This window comes from Pleurodeles waltl, chromosome 9, assembly GCF_031143425.1.
Source record: "Pleurodeles waltl isolate 20211129_DDA chromosome 9, aPleWal1.hap1.20221129, whole genome shotgun sequence".
NCBI lineage: Eukaryota > Metazoa > Chordata > Amphibia > Caudata > Salamandridae > Pleurodeles > Pleurodeles waltl.
In genome coordinates, this window is record NC_090448.1 from 751,896,465 (window position 1) to 751,924,154 (window position 27,690).

General features: G+C 42.6%; 1 protein-coding gene across 2 annotated transcripts; it reads left to right on the top strand.

Moving 5' to 3' along the window:
- The first annotated feature begins 109 nt into the window (after positions 1 to 109).
- On the top strand, positions 110 to 27,690 carry NUDT22 (nudix hydrolase 22). 2 transcript variants are annotated; one of them, XM_069207903.1, is made up of 6 exons: positions 110 to 246; positions 2,977 to 3,471; positions 8,056 to 8,163; positions 21,905 to 22,002; positions 22,828 to 22,921; positions 24,123 to 27,690. In XM_069207903.1, the coding sequence occupies exons 2-6, from the start codon at positions 3,004 to 3,006 to the stop codon at positions 24,219 to 24,221; spliced, it is 867 nt and encodes a 288-aa protein (XP_069064004.1). In that variant the 5' UTR covers positions 110 to 246; positions 2,977 to 3,003; the 3' UTR covers positions 24,222 to 27,690. The 2 variants fall into 2 exon arrangements, with proteins under 2 accessions (XP_069064004.1, XP_069064003.1); XM_069207902.1 differs by lacking the exon at positions 110 to 246 and adding an exon at positions 697 to 945.

Here is a 27,690-nt window from a genome sequence, read left to right on the forward strand (position 1 = left end):
GGCTAAGTATGAGAGGCTAACGCAGTGTCTGATGTGTTTTAAGTGAGGCTCGGCCAATAGGAGATGGGGTCACGGACACCGCTCGACCAATAGGACGGCGGGATATGGATCTAGCGCTTCCTGTTCCTGGTGTGGACAACGTGGTTCGTGAATCCTAGAAGAAAAGCCGGCTGTTTGAACAGACCCATTCCTCCGTTCCGAGAAGCGGACGTTTGTATAGAGTGAAAAAAAAACATGCTCAAAGAAGTACGGTCACCGTTTAACGTGTTAATGCTTTTTCGCCCCATCATTTGCGCTCTCCCTCTTCAGCACTTTGCAGCTCTACTGTCATCTTTAAGGCTTCCCTTCGCTCTATTCTCCCCTGCCGTTCATTATTTCCCTAGGCTGTTTATGCTTGCCTGCAGTTGTTCATTCTCACACCGGCCATTATTGTCTTTGGCGATTAATGTTCTCAAACATTATTGTTATTTTTAGTCAATTTTTTTGTCTTGCCTATCCCTCGCTACATAATCGGCTTACGTCACGCTGCAGCTCATCTTGTGTTTTCACGGCTCGTGGTATGTATGCGAGGAACGCTCTCACCTTTGCCGAGTACGCACCCTGTTGTACTTATGTCTTTGCTATGAAGCTTCGCCCCAGGCCTGGAAACGGCCACGCCGAGCTCCTGTTCTACGAAAGCGGAACATGTGACGTCATGACGGTCCGACGCGCCCCATATTTCCAGACAGTCCCTGTTCGTCCGGTCGGGTTGCTTAGAGACGGCCTAACCCGGTGTTTGGGTTTTGTTGACTCTCCCACTGGCTTGGGCCCTTTTATAGCAGTGTCTTTGTCTGTCCTGACTGCAGAATCACCTGGCTGTGGTGTGAGAGACGAGCGCCAACACTTGTGTGGAACAGGCTTTCCTCTAGGCCAGCAAGAGGGAGGCTTGACGTTAGTGTGTCGACGGTGAGTTTCAGAAATATGATCTGGCAGATACCCGTGTTTGGTATGGAGTGCATAATAGCAGGCTAGTATATGAACAGTTTGCTCATTGCTTGCGGGCTGTACTGAGTATTGAGGTTAGATACTCGATTGCTTTGGGCTATTGGAGGAGAAAGGACTTAGACTCATGTCACCCCATAAGTTGCCAAAAGTCGTACTTTTGTTTTGTGCTGTCCTTGATGTATTCTTTTCCAGTAATCAAAATAACGATTTTTTTAAATAGCTTCTCATTTTCCCAGGACTGCAGGGAATAGCACACGCTGTTTCCAAAATGTTTCCAGCTATTTCTTCTACCCAAAATGCAGACCTAGACCTATTGGCTTTGGCAATTATTATTATTCCCCCCCCCCCTTAAGACATTGCTTCGCCCGTAAGCCTCTTGGGGCACCACTAGGGAAAAGAAGCAGAGAACAAGAGGAGGACAACACCAAGCGAATAGGTGTTATACTGGCCTTTGAACGGTTTGATTCATCTCATTCCAGTATCTGTTTTGGTGGCTAAAGTGTTGGGCCAGTTTTGCTTATCTAGTTGTGCTTTATGAGGTGCTGTCATTGACTCTTAACTCTGGTATCTTGGCAACATGTTCGGGTTGCAGCTTACTTTTAGGGCGATAGACCCCAGAATGTGCTACGACGTTGTGTTTTCCTATTTTTCATTTCAGCTGTTTATATTTTTTACCTTTTAATATCTAGCTTGACAGCCCAGTTATCTTTGAGGCATACTGTTTCCAATTCTTTAAAAATTACAACAATGTTTTCTGCAAGAAGAAGACCGTTTGCTTTATCAGGTAGCTCCAGCATCTGGCGCTTCCTAGTAGCGTGTCTGCCATTAGCTGCCTCATAGTAACTTAAGTGCGTGCTTGCCTTTTTTATTTTATGAATACCTAGGTGGCAAAAGCGCAGGGCCCAATTCCATGAACTCCCCTTCCCCTCCCTTTTGACATATTTGGGGTGTACAGTTAAGGAATGTGGGCACACACCCTTGGTTGACCTTGTGGCTTCTGTCCTGTAGATGTGTGCTAGAACAATTTACCACCCACTAACTCAGGTAGAATGTGCATGAGCATCCAAATTATTGCACACCTTTTAGTTAATTTTAAATGGGCCACTAGTGTACAAGAAAGAGGTGAAGGATATTAGCAGTAAAAGAGGGTATCTCGCTTCTTCTAGTGGAAGCTGAAAGGACTACAGGGATAGATAATGGGACAAGAGCTAACAACTTGGTCAGTATTTAAGGTTTGGTGACCAAGAATTAGTAGATGTGGGGAAAACAAGAAAGGGTCATGATGACCACAAAACAATGTGCTTAGATTTACGACTGTGTGTGCTCTTAGTCAGTGGGGTTAAGCCACATAAACAAATAACTATAGCTGCTTAGATACTCATATATGTATTGTATCCAACTGGGCAGATAGCGGTATGTATAATGGAGAGGAGAATGGTATGAGGTTGTGTGAAGTCATGGCATGAGCAATTTAGGTATTGTAGAGAGTAAGAGTGGGTGCGTGTGAGGGGCCCATTAAATAAAGTGTTGATAGACTTATCAATCAGTTAGAGCAGTACCAATATGGAAAGAGAGCAAACAAATGATGTGCAGCATAATCTTGCAAATGCGTTAATTGTTTCCTCATATCATCTGTGCTGCATACTGTTACAAGCTACCCTGTAGTGCTAATTTAAATAATTTATTTGGATAATTTTCAGGCAGTCACTGCACAGTATAAAGATCTTTTACTTTTACTGCAGTGTTAAATGTCTTGAATCCCACCTGCCTTACTGGGCGCCAAGTGCAAAGAAAGCCATGTGAGTTAACATACCCTTTTTTGGATGTAAATAGTGAACATGCAGGTTCTGCATGAGCCCTCTATGGGGGATTGAAAATAAGATGCTTTCCAATCTCACACAAACATACCTGCTTAATCTAGCCTTTCAAGGACACCGAGCCACTGCTCTCTGTTTTATTGCACAATTTTAAAACCAGCATTTATCTTTATAGGCCAGTGATCTTTAAAGCGAGGACAAGATGGATCCTGACATCTCTATCATGTTCCAGTGCCCCTTTCCTGAAGGTCTGGCCGAGGACAGGGTGCAAGCAGAAATCTCTCTCAAGTATAACAGACAACTTCTGCCTGAGTATGAGCCGCAGATTGCTGCTGTCTGGAAGGCCTGTCAGAAAGAGAAGCCTTGGCTCTTCAATGGTGCCAAGTTTCGTGTCCACTCAGTTGTGATGGAGCGAGGAGTGCTCACCTTCCGCATGGGCCTCACCTGTTACCGTGACTTTATCGCCACCAACTGGTCCAGCCGGGCCCGCGAGCTGCAGAGGCTGGGCCTGGCCGACTGTGGTGAAAGCCAGGCCTACTTGGCAGAGCCGCTGGGAGTGGGTGCTATGTTGCACACAAGTAACGACTACTTTGTCTTCCTGCGCCGAAGTTTGGAGGTTGGAGAAGCTCCAGGGCTGATTGACATCCCAGGTGGCCATCCAGAACCCAAGGTGAGCACTGAAAAATCTGAAGAATGATGTATTGTTGTATCATGCCACCCTTCTCCCTCTTAAAATATGACTCCTTATTTGCAGCTGATGTACATATTATTGCAAAATATTATAAACACTGGTCCCAAAAATCTGGTCGCAATTTGTGACAAGTATTTTTATCACAAAAATGTGATCGCAATTTGTCACAAAACTCACAAAATCAACCAACCTACGTACTGATGGGTCGGCTCGTAAAATTCCAATTCGGAGTGAGTCTCACTCTGACCTTCTTCATGACTATTAATGAGGTAGGTTTCAAATTGTGACTCACTGATTGGTGGCCATCACAGGGATGGTGGTCTGCTGAGGTTAGCATGCCACCATGTCTTTCTCTTTTAACAAAGTTTTTGTATGGAGCCGCCTTTCCTTAGACTAAGCAGTGCTGCGTTTAGAAATTGGAGTTTACTTTTTTTTTTTTTTTTTATGTTCAGCATTTGGCAGTAGTCCCCCTAGATCACCACTGCCAACTTTCCACCGAACATTTTTTATTGGCATTCACAAAGGGGAAGGGGTCACCAGCGGACCCCTTTCCTTTTGACATTGTAATTTTAAAAAAATGTTTTGTGTCAGGATTACTGTTGCAAAGACATTGATGCATTTGATACAGATTTGCAAAGCCGTTTTAGCAGTTTGCAATAGCTTACTATCTCCTAAAATGGTTTTAGTACATCCAAAAAAGCATATCTACAGTCATAAACCCCGAATCCAAGTGTCTGCAATAATTAACCAGCATTTGCAATACAATGTATCTTGTATTTGCTCGAGTTAGAGCTATTAGCGATGTAAACTCCTAACCGGACTTTTCTTGCCACGTAAATTGAAAATAAATGTAAAACAGTTTCACATAAGCGAGACGATTCAAAGCGACATGGCCGCTATGAGCCTCAGTGTGAACGAGACACACAAAAGCTAAAATAAGTTTGCTCGCAGTCAAACATATTGCCAAAAGTGCAATTAGCCATGTAACAGTCGATGTCCTACACGGTAACCAACCCGCCCCAAGGAGGGACAAACGTAAAGAATTTACCAATGATAACAAAGGATTTTTTGAAGGGAAAGGCCATGAAGGAGCGATGGTGATGGGCGTGGTTGAAAGCCCAAATAGGTAACAACACGTCGGAAAAGCAGCGCTTGCGCACTTGTATGCTCAACCTAAAAATATTTACTCAATCTGAACCTATACGCCTTTCATGCTATTTTTAAATATTTCCATCTGTATCTATAATATTTTTTTCTTCATATTATTGGTATTCGTCCATATTTGTTTTGGAATAGAAACGTAAGATGCAACAAGTATATTTCTAGACTTATTTAACTAGGAAATGTGAATTCACACTTGCATGTCTTTAGGTTTCTAGTACCATTAGAAATGGGTAATAATATAATGCATTAATAAACTCATTAACTTTATTGTATAAACATATGTGCACTTCTAAAGTTATTTGGATTCCTTTTTAAAACTCCCATTGCTGTCAAGTTAAACAGATTGTGGCCTGGCACTCACGAATGAGAGCACACTGGACCACTTGAGCCACTCAAAATTAGATATATGTGCTGCGTTTTCTGATTTGTAAAAGAATGCAGACATAGAAACATTTTATTTTTTGCCTCTTTATGTGTATAAATCTATAACACACTAATTGTGTGCAAAATGTGCGTGGCCTGCTTTTGCTCAGGTATGCGTCAATTTGGTAATAAGCATGTAAACTTAGGTGTAATTACATGGAGTGCAAAGCCAACACTTGGTGTAAATCTTTAGAGCAAAGTGCACCCTCAAGTCTATTTTGGATGTGCAACAGCAGCTGCATGCATTCTAGTCACTCACCTTGTACTCTTGCATCACGTTTGCCACAAACGACCCGTCATAGAAACGAGATAACATAAATTCAGGAATTTCACATAACAAATGTAACATTAAAGTACATCTGCATCATGAAAAGTTTCACCCAGGCCTATAAAGTACACTGTGATATGTTCCCTTTTACACATTATAAATACATTTTGAGAAAAATCAGCCAAAACTCAAAATTCGGAGACTTGCATATAACAAACCTCTTGCAATTTGCTCTGGAGACAGTAAGCGAAACTCAGAGGCTCTACATATCTTTGCAATGACAAAGATGTGCTTAACAACTGCGAAAGGGAATACTTTTTCCTGGGGTTCTTCGTCATTAAGAAGCATTTTTCATGCCTTTGCACCGATCAATGGTTTATTTTCTCCCACCCTGCAGAGCTCACAATATTTAAATAATTAAGGACACTTTACTTGTTGTTTCACAACTTGCTTAGCTACCTGTTTTTTTGTTTCTTCAGCTCTGCGCATTACCTAGTCAATGTGTTGCTCTTACAAATTGTTCTGCTTTCCATAAGTCTTTTATGGTATAGCATTCCTGAATACATGCCTCACTAGCACTCTGCAATAGTGAGTTACTGTTCTCAGTCATATTTTGCTGAGCTTTAGCTGCATCTTTTAACAATTGTTAAATGTGAATTCTTGTTAGCCAAGTTATGTTGGAATGCTCGGAGAATTTTTTTTTTCGGAATGTGAATATTTCCTTTAACTCCAAAGATTATATTGAAGGTATAGCCATTCTGTTCTTTTACTGTATTGTCTTTTCTTTTTTATTAACTAAAACGGTGTTTTTGTGCAGTAGTGTTTTTTTAAACTCTCATTCCATTCAGTCCAGTTTGCCTGATAATGTTAAACATGACCTCTTAAATGGAGGTTGGTAGAAGACAATAATAGCCATACTTCAATATCAAAAGACTGATGAGGGTTATTTTAATATCAATCAATCAATCAGACAATTTGTAAAGTGCGCTACATACCCGTGAGGGTTTCAAGGCGCTGGGGCGGGGAGGTGCTGCTACTGCTCGAAGAGCCAAGTCTTGAGGAGTTTTCTGAAGGAAAGAAGGTCCTGGGTCTGTCATAGATCCGGCGGGAGGGTGTTCCAGGTCTTGGCGGCGAGGTACGAGAATGATCTGCCGTCAGAAGATTTGCGTCGGATGCAAGGGATGGAGGTGAGGGCGAGGTTAGCGGAGCGGAGATGTTGGGTGCGGGTGTAGAAGCTCACTCTGTTGTTCAGGTATGATGGTCCGGTGTTGTGGAGTGCCTTGTGTGCGTGGGCGAGGAGCTTGAAGGTGATCCTCTTGTTGACGGGGAGCCAGTGAAGGTCTCTTAGGTGGGGGGTGATGTGGCAGTGGCGAGGGATGTTGAGGATGAGTCGGGCGGAGGTGTTTTGGATGCGTTGGAGGCATTGGAGTTTGGATGAGATACCGGTGTAGAGGGCGTTGCCGTAGTCGAGTCTGCTGCTGACGAGGGCCTGGGTTACTGTTTTTCTTGTTTCTGTTGGGATCCATTTGTAAACTCTGCAAAGCATGCAGAGGGTGTTGTAGCAGGAGGAGGAGATGGCACTGACCTGCTTTGACATGGAGAGTGAGGAGTCGAGGGTGAAGCCGAGGTTTCGTGCGCTGTCGGTGGGTGTCGGTGGGGGACCCAGCGTGGACGGCCACCATGAGTTGTCCCAGGCGGAGGAGGTGCGCCCAAGGATGAGGACCTCTGTTTTGTACGAGTTCAGTTTTAGCCGGCTGTCTCTCATCCAGTCAGCGATGGCTTTTAGTCTCTCGTGGAGGTTGGTTTTGGCAGTGTGCAGGTCCTTGGTGAGGGAGAGGATGAGTTGGGTGTCGGCGTAGGAGATGATGTTGAGGTTGTGCTGGCGGGCCACTTGTGCGAGGGGGGCCATGTAGATGTTGAACAGCGGCGGGCTGAGGGATGAGCCCTGGGGTACGCCGCAGATGATGTTTAAGGCTTTGGATTGGTACGGGGGGAGGCGCACTCTTTGGGGTCTGCCGGTGAGGAAGGATGTGGTCCATTTAAGGGCTTGGTCCTGGATTCCTGCTGCGTGGAGGTGGGATTTTAGGGTGTGGTGAGAGACGGTGTCAAAGGTGGCTGATAGGTCTAGGAGGATGAGAGCTGATTATTTCTCCATTGTCGAGGTGGCTTTTGATGTCATCTGTGGCGGCGAGGAGGGCGGTTTCGGTGCTGTGGTTGCGTCTGAAGCCGGACTGGGAAGGGTCGATGATGTTGTTGTCTTCAAGGTAACGAGTGAGCTGAGTGTTGACGATTTTCTCAATGACCTTTGCCAGGAAAGGGAGCAGAGAGATGGTCCGGAAGTTTTTCAGGTCCTTGGTGTCCGCCTTTGGTTTCTTGAAAAGGGCGTTGATTTCGGCATGTTTCCAGATTTCTGGGAATCTTCCAGTTTCGAAGGAGATGTTGATGGTTTTTCTTAGGTGTGGTGCAATGGCTGTGTCTGCTTTGTTGAAGATGTGGTGTCGGCAGGGGTCTGATGGTGATCCGGAGTGGATGGGGTTCATGGTCTTGCGGGTATCGTTGTCGCCGATGTTGGTGTTTTGTTGATGTATGTGTTTTTTTTGGGTATAATGTGTACATCGGGGGTTATTGAATATTCAATGATGCATCAAATACATTGCATGTTCCTACGAAATGCAGGGAGTATGACAACATATTCCTTTTTCTTTCAGGCTGTAGCACCAGGCATTCCAGAAGAAGCCATCCGCCTGGAGGACCTTTCAGAGAAACTAGTGGTACAGGAACTTTTCTCCTCAGTTCTGGGAGAGATCAGGGATGAGGTGGGTTTGAGTAGGAAAGATTCATGCACATTTTAATTTTGCCATGTAATGTTACTGTTATGTGGGGACTAATCTATATTCTTTCAAAGATTTGTGTTTCCTTCTAATCTAATTTCTTCCACTAATTGCAAATGGAGCCCCCAACCCTGATCCATGCTCCAGTTTCCCCTTAGCAGCATCACTTTTCTTTTGTGGCAACCCAGACGTGGAGTAACCCAATGAGTTTTTAACCTTCAGATCACTGTCTCAAATCGTGTCTGGCTCCATCATTTTGTATTCAGAGTTGGGCAATAAAGTTATTTGAGTGGGCACAATTGCACCTCATTTTAAAGGTGCCAATGGACTATTCATGTACATGTGTGCACTATGTGAAGTGCCAATGTTATCAGTATGTGAACTATTCAAGTAAATAAACAATTACCAACGTGCCCAGAAACGCCAAAGCATCCCCAAAACGCATTCAAATCCCTAAAAATGTGTTTAAAGAAAGTGTGTGGAGTAAAGCTGTTGACTTGCGGCTTTGCATTTTTAACATGGCAGCATTGCACAGATGTACATTTCAAAGCACACCTGGAGTACAGAGACCTTTGAAAGTCCTAGAGAAGTAGTTGGGAAAAGGGAATGCTCCAGCAACTGTAGATATATGCATTAAAGCCAAGCACTGCGAAAGTTATGAAATTTCACTCTTGAATGGCATTAGTTGACATTTTGGCTTCACAGTGCTTGTTGCCTGTCCTATTTACTTTTGTCAGATATCTTTAAAAAACACATTTCAGGGTGATCATGTATACACCCATTTGTCATGCCACTGTGGCATGCCTTTTTTTTTTTTTAAGTTCTCCAGCCTCTGCATGAGAAGACACTCAAAGCGTCACCACACATGCATGTATGAGTCATAATTCTGCAGTAGGCACCATCCTGGAGAGGTAAAATAAAATGCAAAATGTGTAAAAGTGTTTTCTGAAGAATGAAGTAGCCTGACAGCAAAATGCAAATGTCATACCCTCCAGTGAAAAAAGGGAAATTAGAAGCCTGGGGTAGCAGTGGAAGAGATTGGGTTTTGAAAAGTGAAATAAAAAAAAGAAAAGCAGAGCAGGAAATGGAGAGGCAGTAGAAGCAACAGACAAGTGAGTGGGCGGTGGAAGCAAAACACAAACCACTGGTGGGCAGATATGTAAGGAGGTAAAAAGGAACCCAGATGTGGGGGAGCAATAAAACAAAAAAATAATAGTTCCAATGATGTAAGCAGCAGAGGGATAAAAGTCAAAGATGGTATATATGGACAAACTCAAGAAGAGGAAGGCAAGTCACCAAAAAAAGAAGCATAGAAGACGGGAAATAAGTTAGCAAAAGAAAGCAACAGGCTGGCCCAAAGCCCTCTGTAAGTATTTGTTTTGTACACAGTAGGTCTTTCATTACCAAAGATGAGACCTAAAATGTGCCTGTTATCAACCACTGATACCTGTGGACTGTACCCTATCAGCATATTTATTCAGCTAGTGGTCTAGACAGAAAAAGTGCAAGCCCAGTATAAACAGTGAGTAACCAGCACAAATATTCTCTTGCCACTGCAGAAATGGCACATGTCTGAAACCACGTGCTAGCTCAAAAAATATTTGTGGCGTAATATCTCCCAGTATAAATACTGTGCTAAAAAACATTGTGCTTGAAGACTTGGTGTCGGCGCAGCTTCTGTCAAATTACAGGATGTGTTGGGTAAACAAATATATCTGTGTTCTTGTACCACGGATCATGTATTCCCTTGAATTCTCATTATTGAAAAGGCTTGTTGATGATTTTTATGACCACTGTTTGCCAAGGTGTGCTAGTAGTAGTCTGTCCAGGCGTGCAGTCAATGTTTATAGTATGTTGCACAGGTAATATTTTGTACAGTTACGCAGGAATAAGATGAAGGCAGTAATGCTTAATTTGTGCGGGTGATGCAGTAGACACAGGGAATTATTTTTCACCATCAGATCAGAGCACCAGAAAGAGAGCAAGAAAACAGACATTGTGGTGGAGGAATAAGAGAAAGAGAAGAAAACAGCAAGGAAAGGCAAACCGTGAGAATGAAAAATACCTTAGAATAGTAAAATAAAGGAGCATGAAATGTAGGAAGGTGGAAGAAAGCAACCCCAGTAATCAGAAGGAATTCGGGATCCTAGGAATATATTTGGCCTCCTGCTACATTTTGCCTATTTTAACAAATTACGCACTGAAAGTCTCGTGAGACATACGAGGTTCGTGCTCCTGATTATTCACAGATGTAAAGATCCTCCACGAGCAGAAAAGTGTTTCTACAAGGATCATGGTCTGAAAAGGCCAATAGCCACTTAAATTAGTTGAAACGCCTCTGGTTGCATCTCTAGCTCTGTTGCACGGGTTTGATAGTTCTCCATTCCCTCTGAAACCCAATAACAGTACAGGTCCCAAAAGCAAATTAGTCTTCTAAAATATTTCCTTAATTGTATTAACAATATGGTATAGTAGCCAGCAACAAATGCTTTTCTATTCCCTTTTAGCCTGACTTTCGCATTCATCCTCATAGTTATCCTATGGGTTGCAAAATGTTTTAATGAAGTAGCATAAAGTCTTAATTGTTGACAAAATATCTAAATATAAAAGGAAAAGGTCTGATATCTGTGTCTTTTTACGTGCTGTTTTTTTTTTTTTACGGTGAGTGTCTTATCCACTTTAATTTCATTGCTTAAGAGCAAATGGCATTTTTGTTGCCAAAGACAGAAAATATACTTACCTGTAGGGTTAGTAATGTGAATTTAAGAATTTCCTGAATTCACATGCTGTGCATTATTCCACCATCCTAGAGCTTGGGTCCGGAATTAGCTTTTTTCTTTTTTTTTCTTATCGGGCATTGCCATTGACCATTATTTGGTGATATGTCCATCCACTTGTTACACTCCCAAAGTTCTTGTGAGTGGTCACCATCTTCATATTGTTTTTTGCCCTTGCCACCTCGTGATCTTTTAGCTACTTCTCTGGGCATGCTTTGCTGTTTCCTGCTGTTCGTCTGTTTGATCCCCTCGCATTTCCAGGGAGGTCGGTTGTGATTCAAGAAAATTCATCAAGTCAAACCGATTCCTACAGATAAGGAACCATTTCGTTTTGCAGGATTAACCTTTCCTGGATTCACATGGTTGTCATTGATATTGTAGTATATGTCTCCTTAAGGAGAGTGAGTAAAAATTAGTTTGTCCTTGCAAGCAGGTGTTTTAGCACTTTGTCCCATCCGGTTTTCTCTATGTAATTACATGTCCACAGTGTAACGTTATGTGAAGGAGTGAATGAAGGACTAGTTAGCCACCACAAGGGTGTCATTGATAGAAATGTGTTAGAAAGGTTAGAACTGCTCCCCTTTTCGTTGTGAAGTGTACCTTTTGATTTGATTTGATTTTTTTCTACTAGAGTCGCTAATAGTCGCTCCCCCTTTTTTGTAGCATGTTTGAATTGTCTACGCTATCCATCGTGCACTGGTTCCTTTAGATACTACTATCCCTTTGCCTGCTGGTGTAAAGGAAACAAATTATTGTTTCATTTTCTTATATGCTTTATTTCCTGACTGCTCTCCAGAAGTCTGGTGTGAGCAGTGCTCTTTCCAGCATGCATCTTTAGCTGTTGGAAGAATGCTTGTAGCTGTAGAGTTTGGTTAACATGAGATTGTGGCACTACCATTGGAAGAAACAATGGGTGGTTGCGCCATCGGGTGCTTTTTAGGAGGCCGTCTTGCCCAGCCAGGGCGAAGACCAGGCCAAGAGCGGGCCCATATTCGCCTGTCATCGGCCGGACGAGCCTTGGCTGGGCCACCCTCCACTAATGTTTATCTGCTTTTTCACCTACAGTAGGTGGTATTTCACTTCGATCTGCAGCCTTTAATTGTCGTTACTCAGTGGCAATATAAGGGCTGAGGTTACATTTGGTTACATTTGGTTGCACCGTCTATAGTACCAGGGGAAAGATGGGCAAACGGAAGGCAGTAGCCTCACAGGATAGTTTTAAGGGTAACAGTACATTGATGACTTCTTACAAAAGGCAGTTTGAGTCATAGAAAAGGAGCTTAAATCTGCCGAATGACGACTGCCCATTGAAGCTCCCCAGGCCATCTCTTCCTTGCCATCCCCGTTACTGCTGTCATCCAAATTAGATCCAAGGGATAATCAACAGGGATTAAACTAGATGGTTGTCAGAAGAATTAGGGCACCTGCTTGATTGACCTCTCTATAGCTGAGCCCCCTTTGCCTCCATCTGGCATTTTGGCTGGAACAACAGAGATCCCAGCTGTTAAAGGGGGAAAAAAAGCAAGGCAAAAATTCCCTTAAGAACAATGGTTCATGTACAGTTGGTCCCCCCAACTCCGGATCTGAAAGTGGAATGGTCGAAAGGGCCCAGGGGGGTACTGTCGACCAAGTGGCCCTAATAATGGAGCATATTGTGTAAGAGCTAGTCAAAAGATGGCATCCTATTGAGAACTGACTAAATGTAATTAAAGAGAAATTGGAGGAGGTTGTCCAACTATTTAAGACCAACGATTTATTGCCTACATTCTCTTCCCTAAAGCTCCAGTCTCAGAGAAATCCAACATTGTCTGGAATACAGTATGGGTCTCTGCCATGCCTAGAGGGAACCTCATTATATTTAGAAGCATATTGTAACCTTGCCTGTAATGATGCTACGGCTGGACTGGCTGTGAGTAAGGTTATGGTTGGATGCCCTAATCAAGTATTGGAGGATTGCCATTTTGACAATGCAGTCACCAATAACATGGGAGAAAGTGGTGACAACTTAGTGGTTAGGGACGACCGTGTAACTACTAACCACCAGGCAGCAAGCATCTAGAAGGTGGCAGTTCAGAGACTTTTAAAGAACTGAAAAGCAAGGTAATCCAATAGTCACATGTTAATGCTAACTTCCCATTTTCAGTATTAATGGTGAGGAGGGTGGCTTGGATGGGTGTGTTGAAGAAGGCTGTGTTGTTGTGAATTTTAACTCTCCTTCTTTTCAAATTGTTGCAAAATTGGTCCACTGCTAGGGGGCTTTTTTTTGTGCAGACTCGCAGCCTTGTATCCTTGCACATGCTTCTCTCTTATTAAGCGGTCGGAAACTGGTTCAAGAGGCTCTCTTAGTACTTGTGCCCAGAATGGTGATTTTTTTCCCCCTCCCCAGCAGGCTGTGTGTAGGTGGATTCCATCCAAATTGTCAGATGTGGACTGACTTTAAGATGGGGCCATCAGGCTATTTGGGAGGAATGGGGTTGGAGGTAGTTTTCGATGCGCTTGATGCACCTAACTCTGGTGATGCTTGCCCTGAGGCTGAACAGCCTCAAAACCTGAATCCAGTGGGTTCAGTTTAGAAGGAAGTTAAAATTGTCAGCTGGAACAGAGCAGGGCTGGAAGCAAAAATGTCCATCCCAGATTTTGGGGTGGGAGTGGGCAGGGTAGGAGTGGGAGTTAATAGATGAGGAAATGATTTGTATATTTCAGGAAACATGGGCCTTTCAGCCCAGTATAGACCAGGGTACAAGAGCTATTGGGTTCTGGTGAACAGGGTGGCTTCCGGAAGACCCATAGGGATCTACTAATTTGGATTAGCGGCTCCCTTAAGTATCAAGTTAGAGAATTAGACATGGGGTGTGTTGACTTACAGGGCTTAGTTCTGTCCACTCATAAAGAGTAACCGCTATTACTGGTAAACATCTATAGTAGAAGCGTTGAAAGAAGCTGTGAATCTGAAGGTTTAAGAGTTTTCGACAATATATTAGCCAGCAGAAACAATGCCCATAATATCCTTATTGCCGGGGATTTTAATGCCACATTTGAGCCTTACTTATTGCAACAGGAGCTCTATTGGGAAGAGGATAACTTATGGGCCATCCTGCAATTACTGTAGAGCAAAGGACACAGACTGAGTAGGGCTGCACTCGAGACTGTTAATATTACGCTTGCCCATGGCCTTCAAGAATGAAATGGGTGTTCTCTCTCAGACGTAAATCCCTCTCCCACATTTAGACGAGGGACATGTAGTAGTCATATTGACTATTCTATTAGATTTACGCTTATGGGGCCATATGGAAGATATTGTGGTAGTGGAGCACGAGGAAAGTGACCATGATCCACTGATACGTACTACAAGGAGTTTGCTACCTGTAACTGGGACCCATGCTTCTAGGGATTTTGCTCGGCATCTTACTATGACAAACAACAGACTGAATGTTAAGTGGGAAATGATTAACTCTTCCCCATGTGCCACTGCAACCATGTATAGATTATTGGCAAACAAAATGGAACTTATGCTCCAGTGCAGGCAGGATGCAGGAAGGATACTAGTTGAGCATTCAGATCTATTTGATTGCCTGAAAGGGTTATTTGTCAAAGAGTTCACAGGCAAAATGAGAAATAAGCAAAATGACAGGTTGTACAATAGATCTTGTAGAGAAGCTAAGAAAAGGCTATTGAGGGATGTTAGAGGGGGGGATTAGAGATCTGATTAAACAATCGAGAATAAATTACAGGCTGGAGTTGCTTAAGGCACGGAGATGCTGGGAAGAGAAGCGTTGGACAGCCCTTTTAGAGACAGCAAGAAATAGGGACGCTAGCAAGTTTTGGAAACTGGTTTCAAATGATAGTGGGGAATCCCAGCCTCTGATTGGGTCATCAATCCTTCCTGAGTGGGTTAAACATTTCAGTTCTCTATACTCTGGGAGAGATGAATGTCTTCCTATAGAGAGGAGTTTTTGTAGGGAAGAGATTGCATCCCCAATTAAGTTTGCTTTAGCAGAGACCAAGGTAGCAATATCCTCCCTTAAGGTGAGGCAAATCCCCTGGCCTTGATAAAATACCAGGTGATCTCCAAAAGTCAAACCTTGATATATGGGCACCCTACATAAACAAGGTCTGTAAAGCAGTGACTGCAGGTGCTCGCATCCCTTGTACATGGAAAGGGGCAGAAATAGTCCCCCCTCTATAAGAAGGGAAATCCTAGCAACCCATCTAATTATTGGCCTATAAGTCTGCTAGATAACCTTCAAAAAATGTTTGCTAAGCAGATCTTGAACCGATTTGAGGAGTGGATTGAGGAGAGCGGGCCATTTCAAGTTTGCAGCCAGGATTTAGGCCTGCAGTTAGTACAATTGATCAAGTGATGAGTTTTATGGCAATCGGATGGAAGACTGTGTATATCGGTGGAGGGAGCTTATATGTTGCCTTCATCCATCTCTGTGCAGCCTTTGACCTGGTCCCTAGACATAAGCTGTGGTACACACTGAGCAAAATGGGAGTTCCTAGTGGACTTTTGAACTTAATTATCTGACTTCATGAAGGTACTTTTGCCCAAATTATATGTGGCAGGGATCGTGAACTGACAGTTCCACTTACAACTGAGAGAGGGTGCGGCAAGGCTATGTTCTTCCCCCACTCTCTTTCTCTTGTATATTAATAATTGCATTGAGTATTAAAATAATTGCATGAATGACTCGCCATGGTTAGCTGGTCTGAAAATTCCAGGGCTGCCTTATGCAGATGATACTATTATTATGGGGAAGTCACCTATGGGGCTCAGGAATTTAGTCGATCAATTCTGCCTGTTCTGTAAAGACTTTGACCTTGAGGTCAATGTCAGAAAAACGAAACTGATGATTTGCTGTCAGAGAAAGAAAAAGGTGAAAGCTAGCACAAAACAAATTCTGTTGACTTAGAAAGTCAATGAGATTGACTATCTGGGGATTAGATTGAGGGATTCTGGTAGATGGGATGCACATATTAGTAAAAGTATCCACGTAATGTATCATGGAGGGGGGGATTTGGGCCACAAAGCTAGAGCTACAGCAGGACCCCCATTACATCCTATTGTGGAAATACACAAGGCCCAGGCCAGGGGAGCTGCCCTGTATGGAGTAGAATTGTGGGGCCTTAATAGCCAGCAGAACATCTTACAAGTCATGGGAAATAATTTTATTAGACCCATTGCAAGGCTGGGGAAGGGTACCTCGTTAGTACCTTTAAGAGTGGATCTTGGGTATAATAACATTGTAGATCATGTAGCCCTGAAGCTCCCCCCCCCCCCCCCCTAATACTGGATTTGACTCTGGAAGATGGAGAACTAGAACCTTTCACGGAGGGAATCAGAGACTTATTAGGGTGCTCAAACTGGTTAGATAAGGTCAGTTAGCTGCGGGAAATGAAATCAGCTTGGGTCGAATTGGGTTTCCCCCAGTATTTGGGGAACCTCGAGTCGGTCCCTGCTGATGTAGCCACACTTGTCAAGCAGAGATATTGGGAGAGGTTAAATGATCGGCTCTCTCAGAGGAGTAGGTTGGGTCGCTTAACAACAGAATTTCTGCTTGTCAAGCAGGAGCCATTTGCTGAACATTTTCTTGACATGCCCAGACCTGCCTATGGCCACTCACTATTCCTTTAGTTCAGATATGGTATTCTACCTGTAAATACTTTCACCGCTCGATGGTCTTCGATCAGTCCTGAAGAAAACAAATGTAAACTGTGCCAACTAGGAGAGGAATCAATTGAACGTTTTCTTTTTTTCTGTCGTAAATATATGGTTTCTAGGAAAAAATGGATTACCCTACTTTGTAAATCTGTCTCTCTATGACCACGCTAATGCCTATAGAATTTGTAAAAGTGATACATCTACAGTGGTAGTAAGCGCCATTACTAAATATTTGTCATCTGCCTGGTCTACCCGTTGTAGAGCCCTTAAATCACTTGGGTGGGATGGCTCAGAATAACAGTTTTTAGCTGCAATGTTTTGCACAGGGCTATTGACCTGACCTCAAAGCATGAAGTTTTATTTTTTTTATCTTTGTATTATTACCAATGTTTAATGTTGTCGTAGAGCCCGCTACAGAGCCCTTAAAGCACTTGTATGTGATGGTACAGAATAAGAATTCTTATCTGCAATGTTTTATACAGGGCTATTGGCCTGGTCTTAAAGCATGAAGTTTTTTTTTTTTTTTACTTTCTTTATTATTACCAATGTTTAGCACCTATTGAATTTGCAAAAATGGCACATCAACAGTGGCAGTAGGTGTCAAGTTAGTTATCTGTTGTTTGTCTGGTTTACACATTGTAGAAGCTTTTAAAGTACTTGGATAGGATGGTTCATGATAACAGCCTTTGTATCTGCGCAGTTTTGCACATGGCTACTAGCCCAGCCTCAAGCATGAAGGTTTTTTTTATATGGTTTTAATTGTAGTTGATTCTATAGATTGTAGTGTTTTCAATCACAGTTTACACAAACTGTAAACTTTATCCTCATGACCACTCTGTCATTATAAATTTGCAAGTATGGCTCCTGAGTGGTGAGTGCTTGTAGCACACCAAGTCTGCCCATTGAAGTGATGGCTACTAGGAATGGTGTTTTTAGGGTTAGAAATGTTAGCTCTGCCTTATGCATAGGTTCAAATAGTTCTTTCATCAGTTGAGTGACCTCTATGTTTATGTGGGTGCTGGCCTATGAGAGTAGGGGGCTACTCTTTTTGCTCCTTCTAGGAATCTTTTTGACTGGTGTGGCAAAGAAGTTTTTCCAGCGAGTTCCTTAGTGTACACTACAATGGCGGACAGGTGGACCTTCAGTGATGCATAGGTCAAGCATTCATCATGCAAGTGTGTTAGGTATGTAGGGTCCATGGTGTCCCCAGTTCTGTTGTTCATGGGTCCCAGTCTCTCACACAAACGGATGTATCTCTTTTAATTTGCAGTTCAGCACTTGTGCATACTTGGTCTTCCAGCATTCTTGAAGATCTCCATTGTTCTATGTGGGAGGTGTCCGAATTCAGAGTACCTAGGAGCCAAGCTTTCAGGCTGTGGCTGGTCCTTTCCAGGTGAGAGACATCCAGTATCAAGAGTAGGTCTTGAGCTACTGGGAGGTTTATATTTGTTCCCCAAGAGACCCCCACTATGTCTGACAATCATGTCTGTCTGGTGCACAGTGGAGCTATTAGGAATAGCATCATGGTTGCATTTCGGGTACCCTGGGGTTGCAATTGATCTATGTCTGGCCTGCCCACCTGTGAAAAATTACATTTAGAACTTGGTGTTTTAACTCAAATTTGTGGGATGCATTTGATTATCTGCTTACGTTTTCGGCCTGTACATTTTGTGTTCCTGATGATAAACTGCCACCAGAGTTGTTCCCCCTTGAATGGTCTACTTCCTTTATGTCCTGGGCCTATAAAGACAACGGGTACGATCTTGTACCTCAATAGGTGTTCTGCTCTGCTTCAGACTGAGAGGGAACGCAATGAAAGGAATGCTAAGAATATACCTCTCCTAGTCTGAGTAATTAATTTATCAAGGCACTTCCCAAGTTTTCTTAGATGGAAAAAATAACATGAGCTTTTATTTCAAATGCAGCAACATGTGCAATTCAATAATCTCAGCAGTAGAATAATAATGATCACAGAAACATGAAAATGTAATACTTCAACAAGGGATATCATATACACACTATGTATTCATGCTTGCACATTGCAAACCTAAAAATTAGAATAAAAAATGCATCACCATGGGGCTGGACACCGACTTCGTTCCTTTGCCTGCCAACTTCAGGTGGTGGAACCCTGGCCAACTGAAGCAGAAGAGAGATTAAACCACAATGGGATTTATTTTCTGAGCAAGGTGTCCCTTCTCAGATGAGTTCCTTCGTCCTGTACTGGTCATAAGTCTAAAGCCTGTTGAATCTCCTCCTTTGCCCAGTCAAACGCACACTGCTGCTGTTCACCCCAGTGAAACTCATGTTTCTTTCGTGTCACTTTGTGAAAAGCGGCCAAACTCTGACTCAAGTGAGGGATGTGCTGTCTCCAAAAACCAAACAATCCAATGAATCGCTGTGTCTCCTGTTTAATGCTGGGAGTGGCAAACTCTAACATCTTTTGTTTTGCCTGTGGCAACACCTCTCTGTCTCCCTGAATCCACTGAATTTCTAGAAACTTCACATTTTGAGAGGGTCCCTGTGTCTTGTCTGGATTAATCATCCACCCTTTACTTTGCAAGAGTTCCACAACTCGCTCCAACTGAGTCTGCACGGCAGGGGTTTGTTTTCCACCCAATCCTGTGATAGTGTAGTGCTGACTAAACTTTTAGTATTTCCATAAATTAAAGAGGTCTCTGCTCCAGTGTCAACTAATGCTCCGACCCCTTGAAAATTGTTGTGCTTCCAGTGTATCCCTAAATCAACATAGTGTCTGTTATCTTAACAAGCCCAACCCTGTACCTGTGCTTGGCCCGTTTTCTAATCTGATTCAAACCTGTCAACTTCTGCCCAAGTCAGGTCTGGATATATACTTGCATATCTACAAGGGGATTCCTCTCTTTCCCTGCTCCCAGCAGTTAACCACTCACTATCCAAATCTTCTGCTGCCTTCTTTCCGGTCTAACCCTGTCTTAGGGTACATCTCCCACAAGCTTTTGGTATCTATCCCATCAATCTGCTCCTTGTTAACACCATCCTTCAGTAATGCCAGAAACATGTCTCTCCTAGATACTCTGTTATTATCTGTGTGACCCTCAGACCTCAGCTGAAGCTGAGTCCCAACATGGCCAAGCAGCCAATGAGATCTCGGCACGAGCTCAGAAGGGGTCGGAAATACTTTGTGTGTGTGTATATGTGTATGTGTGTATATATATATATACAGATTTGGATTTTCATTAGAAATTTGGTATAATTCTATCAAGTGGTTTTTGTGCTATCGTTGTTCAAAATCCGTATGGAAAAATGATTGGGGAGTATGTGTTTTTGGACCCCCCTCTTGTTTCTCAGCCTCGCTTGACTGATCACACCAACACTTTCCAGACAGTAGCTGAAGTGAGGGTAAAATATTTTGGGAACATTTTGTGAAGATTCACCAACCAGCGCCAAAGATATAGGCAAGTCAAAAAACTCATTTTGTATAGATACTAGGTCCTAACTATAACTACCCAGTGGTGACTGTTGCTAGGTTATTTTTATTTTTATATATATATATATATATATATATATATATATATAGCACTGCTTTCAAGTGCAGCTTCTGGTAATCTACTGTCTTTTGCAGCTTTTTCCCATGCACTAATAGTCTTTGATTAATGATTGTAAATGTTGTGGGGCAGATGGTGGCAGTAGTCCGGGGCATCCCTGTACCAGGCTGGACTAGGACCAACTAGCTGTCCTGGGTATTTTTTAAAGAAGCCTTTGAGGGAAAACTCCCTTTGTTGGTATATGTGTGGGTTGATGTGGTCGTACAGAGTATGGCTGAGCAGCTCCCAGGAAAACAGTTGCTCCCAATACAAAAGTTTTAAAAATGTGGACATACTACCATCTTTTCTGGGTCAACAGTCTCTTTAATCTTTGGCTGGCTGGTTCATTGAGTCATTGTTTGTGGAAAGGGGTGTCATTATAGTGGGGATTGTTTGTGTGGTCAATTGTGGCAGTTGATGTTAAGGCTGGTTCTGCTCTAGAGGTGGTGTTGCTTTCTATAAATAGACCTGATTTTTACCAACACTTAACCTGTCCTGTGACGCTCTCCACACCCTACTGACCTCCCTCCCGACCCTTCATTTCGGAGTGTTTAGTCTGGAAATAGTTTTATTTTGCTACACTGTCCTGGTGCAAACCGGCCCCTGTTGAAGCAGCTCAGTGGAAAATCTTTTGCCATCTGGTATCTCAGTACAAGAACATAGATATTTCGGAGTGCTTAGTGTGCAGGTCACCTTGCTTCTTTTCTGCTAGAAGTGAGTTAACTAATAATGGCCCCTGCCATGCATGCCCATAACATCTTTTTCACATTTGACTTGCAACTACATGGATAGGTAGATAGAGACATTTCTTTGTTCAGCCCATTCACCTGCATTCACACTGTTCACATTTTCCCTGTCTAATCAAAACAAAAGACTTGTAATTTGTAAACAACAACCTTTTGTCGTTCTTTCTACCACTCTGAAATTTGCACGTTTGGAAGGGTCTTCACAGTCTCTGGTTATTCCACAATCAACACAGTGGCATTATCCAATCTTATTGACATGATTCATAAAGTTAGGCCTGGCGTCTTATACTCCATTCTCTTTTAGGCCACACCGTTGCTGCCTATGGTAGCAAAGAGAGATTATGCATTAACGTGCTGGCATCCTCATAGTGAGCCTCAGTGACTTATGAATCGGTTCAGACTGCGTAGTCATTAAAAGTGACTCAGTCTGGGAGCATAGGATCTGATTTTAGACAAACAACACTCTGGCCAAGTGGAAACCATTGCATCTACCACAGCAACATGATCTCCTGTCTCAAACAAGAATAGCCATCTCTGCTTAGTGTTTCAGAGCTTCATGGTTTGGTTCCTGAAGATCAATGTTACGAATACATGAAGTTGTTATGAAGTACAATTTTGTCAATGGCAATCGAATATCTTCCTTCACATCACTGTACTGTATGTATCTGGATTAAACTCATAACTCCTGCATCTCGAGCACACCTGCTTAAAACTGCCCACTGTCTTTTGTAGAAGACTGCTGTTTGTCATCCATTGTGAATGTAACCTAGGGCCATTTGTACGAACACTTTTTCCCATAGACACAGAATGGCTAAAAACCTTTACTACATCTGGCCCCAAGTGTGGCAGTGTGCTGGCAAACATGGGGTTACGTTAAAACTCTGGAAGCACTGAATGGAAATTGCATGCCATTTCTCTAGACCCCACAAATCTTTTTCAGTGTCTATCAATCAATGTTTTCCTTCTTCCTTCCAGGTAAACATTCCTCTGGCAGCACTGAGTCGACCAGTCCTCCTTGGGATTGCCCGCAACAACACAAGTGCAGGCAGGGCCAGTGCTGAGTTCTATGTCAGGTAATGCCCGTGTTTCTCACCCCTCTGGATAAGTCTGCCCTTCATATCAGCACTTGGTGGTTTATTTTAGGCCCATGTTGGTGGCAAGTCTTGGTATAGAACAGGTTTAGTAAGCTGAGCGTATCAAGTATTTGTTTTTGAAGCTGAGTAGGGATGAGTTTGAGAAAGTCACTGAGATTAGAAAACTTGAGAAGGTTAGTGCATCAAGCCATTGTGCACAGTACTTGATTTCAGAGGTGGTTGGTGGTTGATTCTTGGTTAGGAGACCTTGAGTGATGGCGTAGATGGTTTGGGATGCTTGGTGTCTTATGTGATTGAGGTGTATACAGTTGGCAGATCAGGTGAAAGAGAAGATTTAGGACATGCCACTCATTCAGTGGTTGTTTTCAGAGATATGTTATGGGAAACATTATAGGTTTAGGAGTACAACCATTGTTTGTTTTCAGAGTTAGCTGCTGTGTCTATATTTAAAGGACGAGAGCAAAACATTTTTAGGAAGATTATTGCTTTCTTTCAGAAGCAGCTGGTGGTAACTGTTAGGAGTCTAGCAAAGGGATACACGTTTGGAGGCTAGGTACATACAGTGAGTGTTTTCTGGAGTCTTTCTTATTTTGGGACTTGAAGAGATTAAATCTGAACTTAAACCTTTGGCAAGACAAGTGGGCACTTCTCATCAGATGCTAGGTGGGGCTCCCCTGGTGTCAGAGCTAATTATGAGCCGGTGCCCTGTCATGGGCTATTGCCACTTGTAATGAATTCATGCCCTCTCTTTCCCATCCCAGCATCTGGTCCTGGCTCATAAGTGCTGTCTCTTCCCTTCCATAGATGCAGCTTGAACACAGAGCAGGTGCGAAAGTGCTACCTCATTGGAGGGCCAGAAGCTCAAGAATCCACCTCCATTGTTTTTATCAAGCGGCAGGTAAGAGGTGCCATCTATAAACCCATAAATGCTGTCTTTATGTACCTCCAGCTTTCCTTGTGGATCATGTTTGCACGGTCTCTCCCACTGAGTGTGTTCCTCATCAAGCTTGAGTAACTCGTCAACACATTGTTGTTTCTTCCCTCTTGGCGTGGCCCTGCTTATCGTCTTGGAGTTTACTCATTATAAATCCAGGGCTCCCAATGTAAAAAATTAAAACAGGGCAGGGTGAAGTGCTCTTAACTGAAACAGAACAGACTGACTTGCACAGTACTCTGATGCTGCCTCCTTAGGTTGGCACCTTATAAATTCCAGTGCATGCAGATAATTGAGTGTTTTGGGAACTTTACCCACATATGCTTGTAAGGAGAGGGTTACTTGTTTCAATTTAGACTGCCTGTGTTCTTCCTGTTCAAATGATGCTGAGGAGGGAGAGGGGTGCTGAATCTGTTCTGCCTCGCCATACTCCCAGAAGGACCATTACAAAAGGCAGGAAGGTGATGTTTGATTTGCTCAGAGAGTCATTTAACAAGTCAGGGATAATCTGCTTCTTTCGTCTGTTCATAACCTGTGACCTAGACCCAAAGTGCAGCGTATAGGAGCTAGAAGTAGACTAGGAATTGATAGTAGTGTTGTCTTCTGGACCAAGAGAAATTGAAGACCTAACGAAATACACAGTGAAGAACACTGAGGAAATAAAGTCTGATTCTTGTCAGAGAAGCACAAAAAATGATCTCAATAGTGGTGAGACTCATTCCCTTCTTTTCCTCTCGCCAAACATGGTTGCAAAATCCATATTTGTGATAGGTAATGTCCTATGGAAACTGAAAGCTCACTATTTCAAAGAATGTATATACCCATTTTCAACAAGAAGGCAATGTGGTGTAGTACTTGGTTGTTGGATATGGAAGCGCAAAACCAGAATTCTCGTACCCTCTCTGACAGTTAACTAATAATGTGATCCTGTGCCAATCATCTTACCTCAATATTACTTCTTTGGCTGATCAGCCACAATCAGGTGTACTTAGATAAAGGTAGGCGCCAGAAGTAATTTATTTGTCTACATCACTTCTTAAGTTCATTTTCTGTGCTTTACTGTCATTTATATGCCCATCCCATCTTGACTGTGTTTAAAGACTATATAACACAGACCCTTGGTTCCTCTGACATTTTCTCTTGTTTGTTTTTGAAACCTGTATAGGACGTTCTGCGGCAAGAAAAAAATGAAGCCTTTTGGAAGGAGCTGTGCCCGTCAGCGAAAGGTGGCGTTAAGCTTTACACACTCGTGATGGGACGATGAAGCTGATAGTCGCAGGCTCCTTCGTCCTGCTTGTGGATTGAACTGTACCTGAGGGTCTCTTGCCCCAGTGCATGTCAGTGTTATAAAAGAATGGGGTGTCACTTGATTCCAGGGACAAAGTGAAGGCCTCTACCTGAGGAATGGAAGGGTTGAAGTGGGCTCCTCTAGGGTTTGGTGCAACATGAGAAGACACTGCAACTCTTCGGTCTCTGAATAGCAGAAAGTGCTCTGCTGGCACCCTGCATGGGATATCAGAACTAGGAAGCTATGCATTCCGGTCTCCAGATTGTTAAAAGGTATGGTGGTACTTCCTAGGGGTAGACCTTCTTTTTTGGACACAAACTAACTAAGGGGATGACCAGCATTAAAATGTATGACTGGAAATTGCCCTTGTGAGACCATAGTGGGATACATGGTTAGTCATAGAAATGAGATAACTATCTGGCTGTCATGGTGGGCGAATTGGGCAAGAGGTCAATCGATGGTAGCACCATCTTTGAATGACCTTGTGAACTTAGCTGCTGATAATTTCCAGTAACTTTGCTGGAGATAAATTAGAAAGAATTGAACAGAATCCTCTCAGCAGGCCCTTAGTATAGAGATCTACTGTGAAACAAATAGTTTCTTTATAGAGATGGAGGGGGATGAGTGTTGTGTATCTTATCATGAACACTAAAGTGCATTTAGGCTCCATAAGTGAACTTTTCCGAGGTATCCAGGCTCTCTGAAGCACATTACACATACTTCTGTACAGCTTATGCCCAGGGTAGAATCTGTGGCTCGAGCTGTGGTGTTCGGTACAAGCATATCTGACTAAGGATGTCTGTACTTTAGCTTGAGGTCTTCTCTATGAGATTCGAAAGATGCAGTTTGACTTCTGATCAGTTATGCATTATGGTGACCGTGTATGTGAGCCTGCACAGAGCTAAAGATATCCGAGGTATTCATTTGCACAACTCTATTGAATGTATGGCACTCACCTGTGATGGTGGATTCTAGGGTATGTGAGTATTTCACATGCACAAGTATTTCAGTATGAGCAGCACATGCCCTTGGAGATGCTCTCTTGATTTACATGTTTGCCATCTGGCTTTGTTGTACTTTCAGCACCTGAAAATGTATTTTTTTCAATAAAGTATCATTTTTGATTGAATGCTGCTGCTGCGGAATGTGTTTTACAGCATGCCATATAAGATAGTCCATTTCTGTGGGTCTGTGCATGGTGATTACATTAGTGAAGTACAGGATGTATGACTGTCCATTGGTAATAATGATAAGGAACAGTATAGAGAAGAGCCTTTCTAATTTGTGCTTACAGTCTCAGTGGAGAGTGATTTTCAAAGGAGTAGTAAAAGGGCCACAGTAGATTTTGATAAAAAAAAACAACTGGATTGAATCCAACATCTCATCTGTAGCACCCTGCTACCAGCTTTGCATACTTGGGACCAGATGTACAAAGAGTCAGTTTCCGCTGCCTTTTGGGAATTGATTCTGATTTTTTCAAACCAACCTATGTACTAATAGGTCGGTTCACAAAATCGCCATTTAGAGTGGTTCACACTTAGACCCATCTCATTAGAATTCATGAGGGAGGTCTCAAATTAAAACTCACTTCCAATGTATGCCATCAGAGCAATGATCGCCTGCCGTGGACAGAAGACCACTGTGTTTGTGATTACATTTAAATCAAGTATTTTTTTTTAAATGCAGCCTGTTGTTTATTACAGGGAATGTATCTGCACTAAAGGAAAAAATACTTTTTAATAAAGTTTGATTTCACAGTGAACTCTTGGGCCACTTCCAAACCAACTTTTTTAAATAAAACATTCACATAGCGAATAGGGTCCAAATAGGACCCCGTTCTCATCGCAAGTAATTAATACATAACATTCCGAAACGCAATTTACAAGGGACACCCTAAACATACCTTTCCAAATTGTGGTTCAGTGTGCATTTATAAACCCATTTTGCTCTTACTGAATTGCAACATGTATTTGCTAAGTACTAAATACATTCATTTTGTGGTTGCAAACTCTGTGTTTGCCGAATTGCAGGGTTTGCAATTGCTAAATAGCATCAGACACCAGGCACATGATGTAGGCTACCGAACACTGTGGACATCACTTCATAACAGCAAGGCACCATCTTTGCTCTTTTCTGATAACACACAATGTTCTTCACCTGGATTTTAAAATGTGTCCTGCATGACACCTTCACTTTCTCTAAAATGTCAGTCACTTTGACAAAATGGTATTTTGGAAGTTTTCTCTCGTATACCAGATTATCTTTTGCACACAAATGTGATTACCTTTTTCCTGCCAATAGCCAAATTCAGGATTTGGAGATGAGATGCATAATTTTTGTTGTTGCTTGTGTAATAGATTGGCTGCTGAAACATTTGCCTCCAAACAGAGATGTGTAGGGGCCATTACCTGCTTCACCCTTTTCTAAAGAGAAAGTAGCTGCCACACAGTAAGCACTCTCTCTTCATCTATTTACAGAGACTTTTTGGGGGGAGAGAAACTGCCATCCCCACACAAGGTCCTTTGGATTGATGACAGTATGCGGTATTGCCAGAAGTATTATGTCTGGCAATTGGGACACTGACAATAAGGCTAGTCCTTGCTACCAATATTTTATACATCATTTATGTATTTTTTTGGAAAGTGCACCAAACCCTTTGGTCAATACAGAAATATAGGTGACTGGTCAGGTGCTGAAAAGGTGAGAATTGGAGTTAAATCATCTTCATCATGCCTTCAGGTAGATGAAAATCAAGATGAGCTGATGTGATGTTCTGGCCAAGATTAGCTGTACCTGTGATCTACTAGGGACTGTAGAGAGGTTTGTTTTCTGAATGGCATTAGGAACATTGTTTTGATGTATCTTTATCACTGTGGAGGTTCCGAACCTTCTCATGCTGGAGTCAAGCTCTCATTAAGCTTAACTCTGGTATTTTAGAATATTAGTTGCATAGGGCAGCTATATTAACCTCACTGTATTTTGATGAAGTTGTCCTAAAGCCCTAAAAGAGGACAACATTGTAAACCCAATGGCACAAATGTGTCACATCTGTTTGCTTATGTTGTTTTTGTTAGCCTTTGTTGGGTCCATATCTTTAAGCACTGTTGTGGTGATTGCCTTGTGTTAAAATGGGATGGGTATCCGGCCTCGTGGCAACATGCATGATGTCATAGTAGGATCATGGAATGTTGGCATGAGGCTGGGGATGGTTAGAGGATAAGGAGGGCAGTGGATGGAGATGGTTTTACTTCATGCTGGTGAGAGAGCGTAGTTTATATAACCTTTATTAGAGTGAAATATCTATATACTAATGTGTGATGATACTGCATAGAAAACTATAATAATAGCGATTTTGCTTAAACGTGTGCTGGAATTGTGACCACGATGAGTGGCCATCAATGTAGACGCAACTAATATTGATGAATAAAATGTTTGTTATGTTTAA

Excerpts from the sequence above, each read along its gene's own strand:
- NUDT22 (XM_069207903.1), top strand. The coding sequence starts at position 3,004 with ATGGATCCTGACATCTCTATCATGTTCCAGTGCCCCTTTCCTGAAGGT. Across the intron at positions 3,472-8,055 it reads GTGGCCATCCAGAACCCAAG|GCTGTAGCACCAGGCATTCC; the intron begins GTGAGCACTGAA and ends TTTTTCTTTCAG. Across the intron at positions 22,922-24,122 it reads TTGTTTTTATCAAGCGGCAG|GACGTTCTGCGGCAAGAAAA; the intron begins GTAAGAGGTGCC and ends AAACCTGTATAG.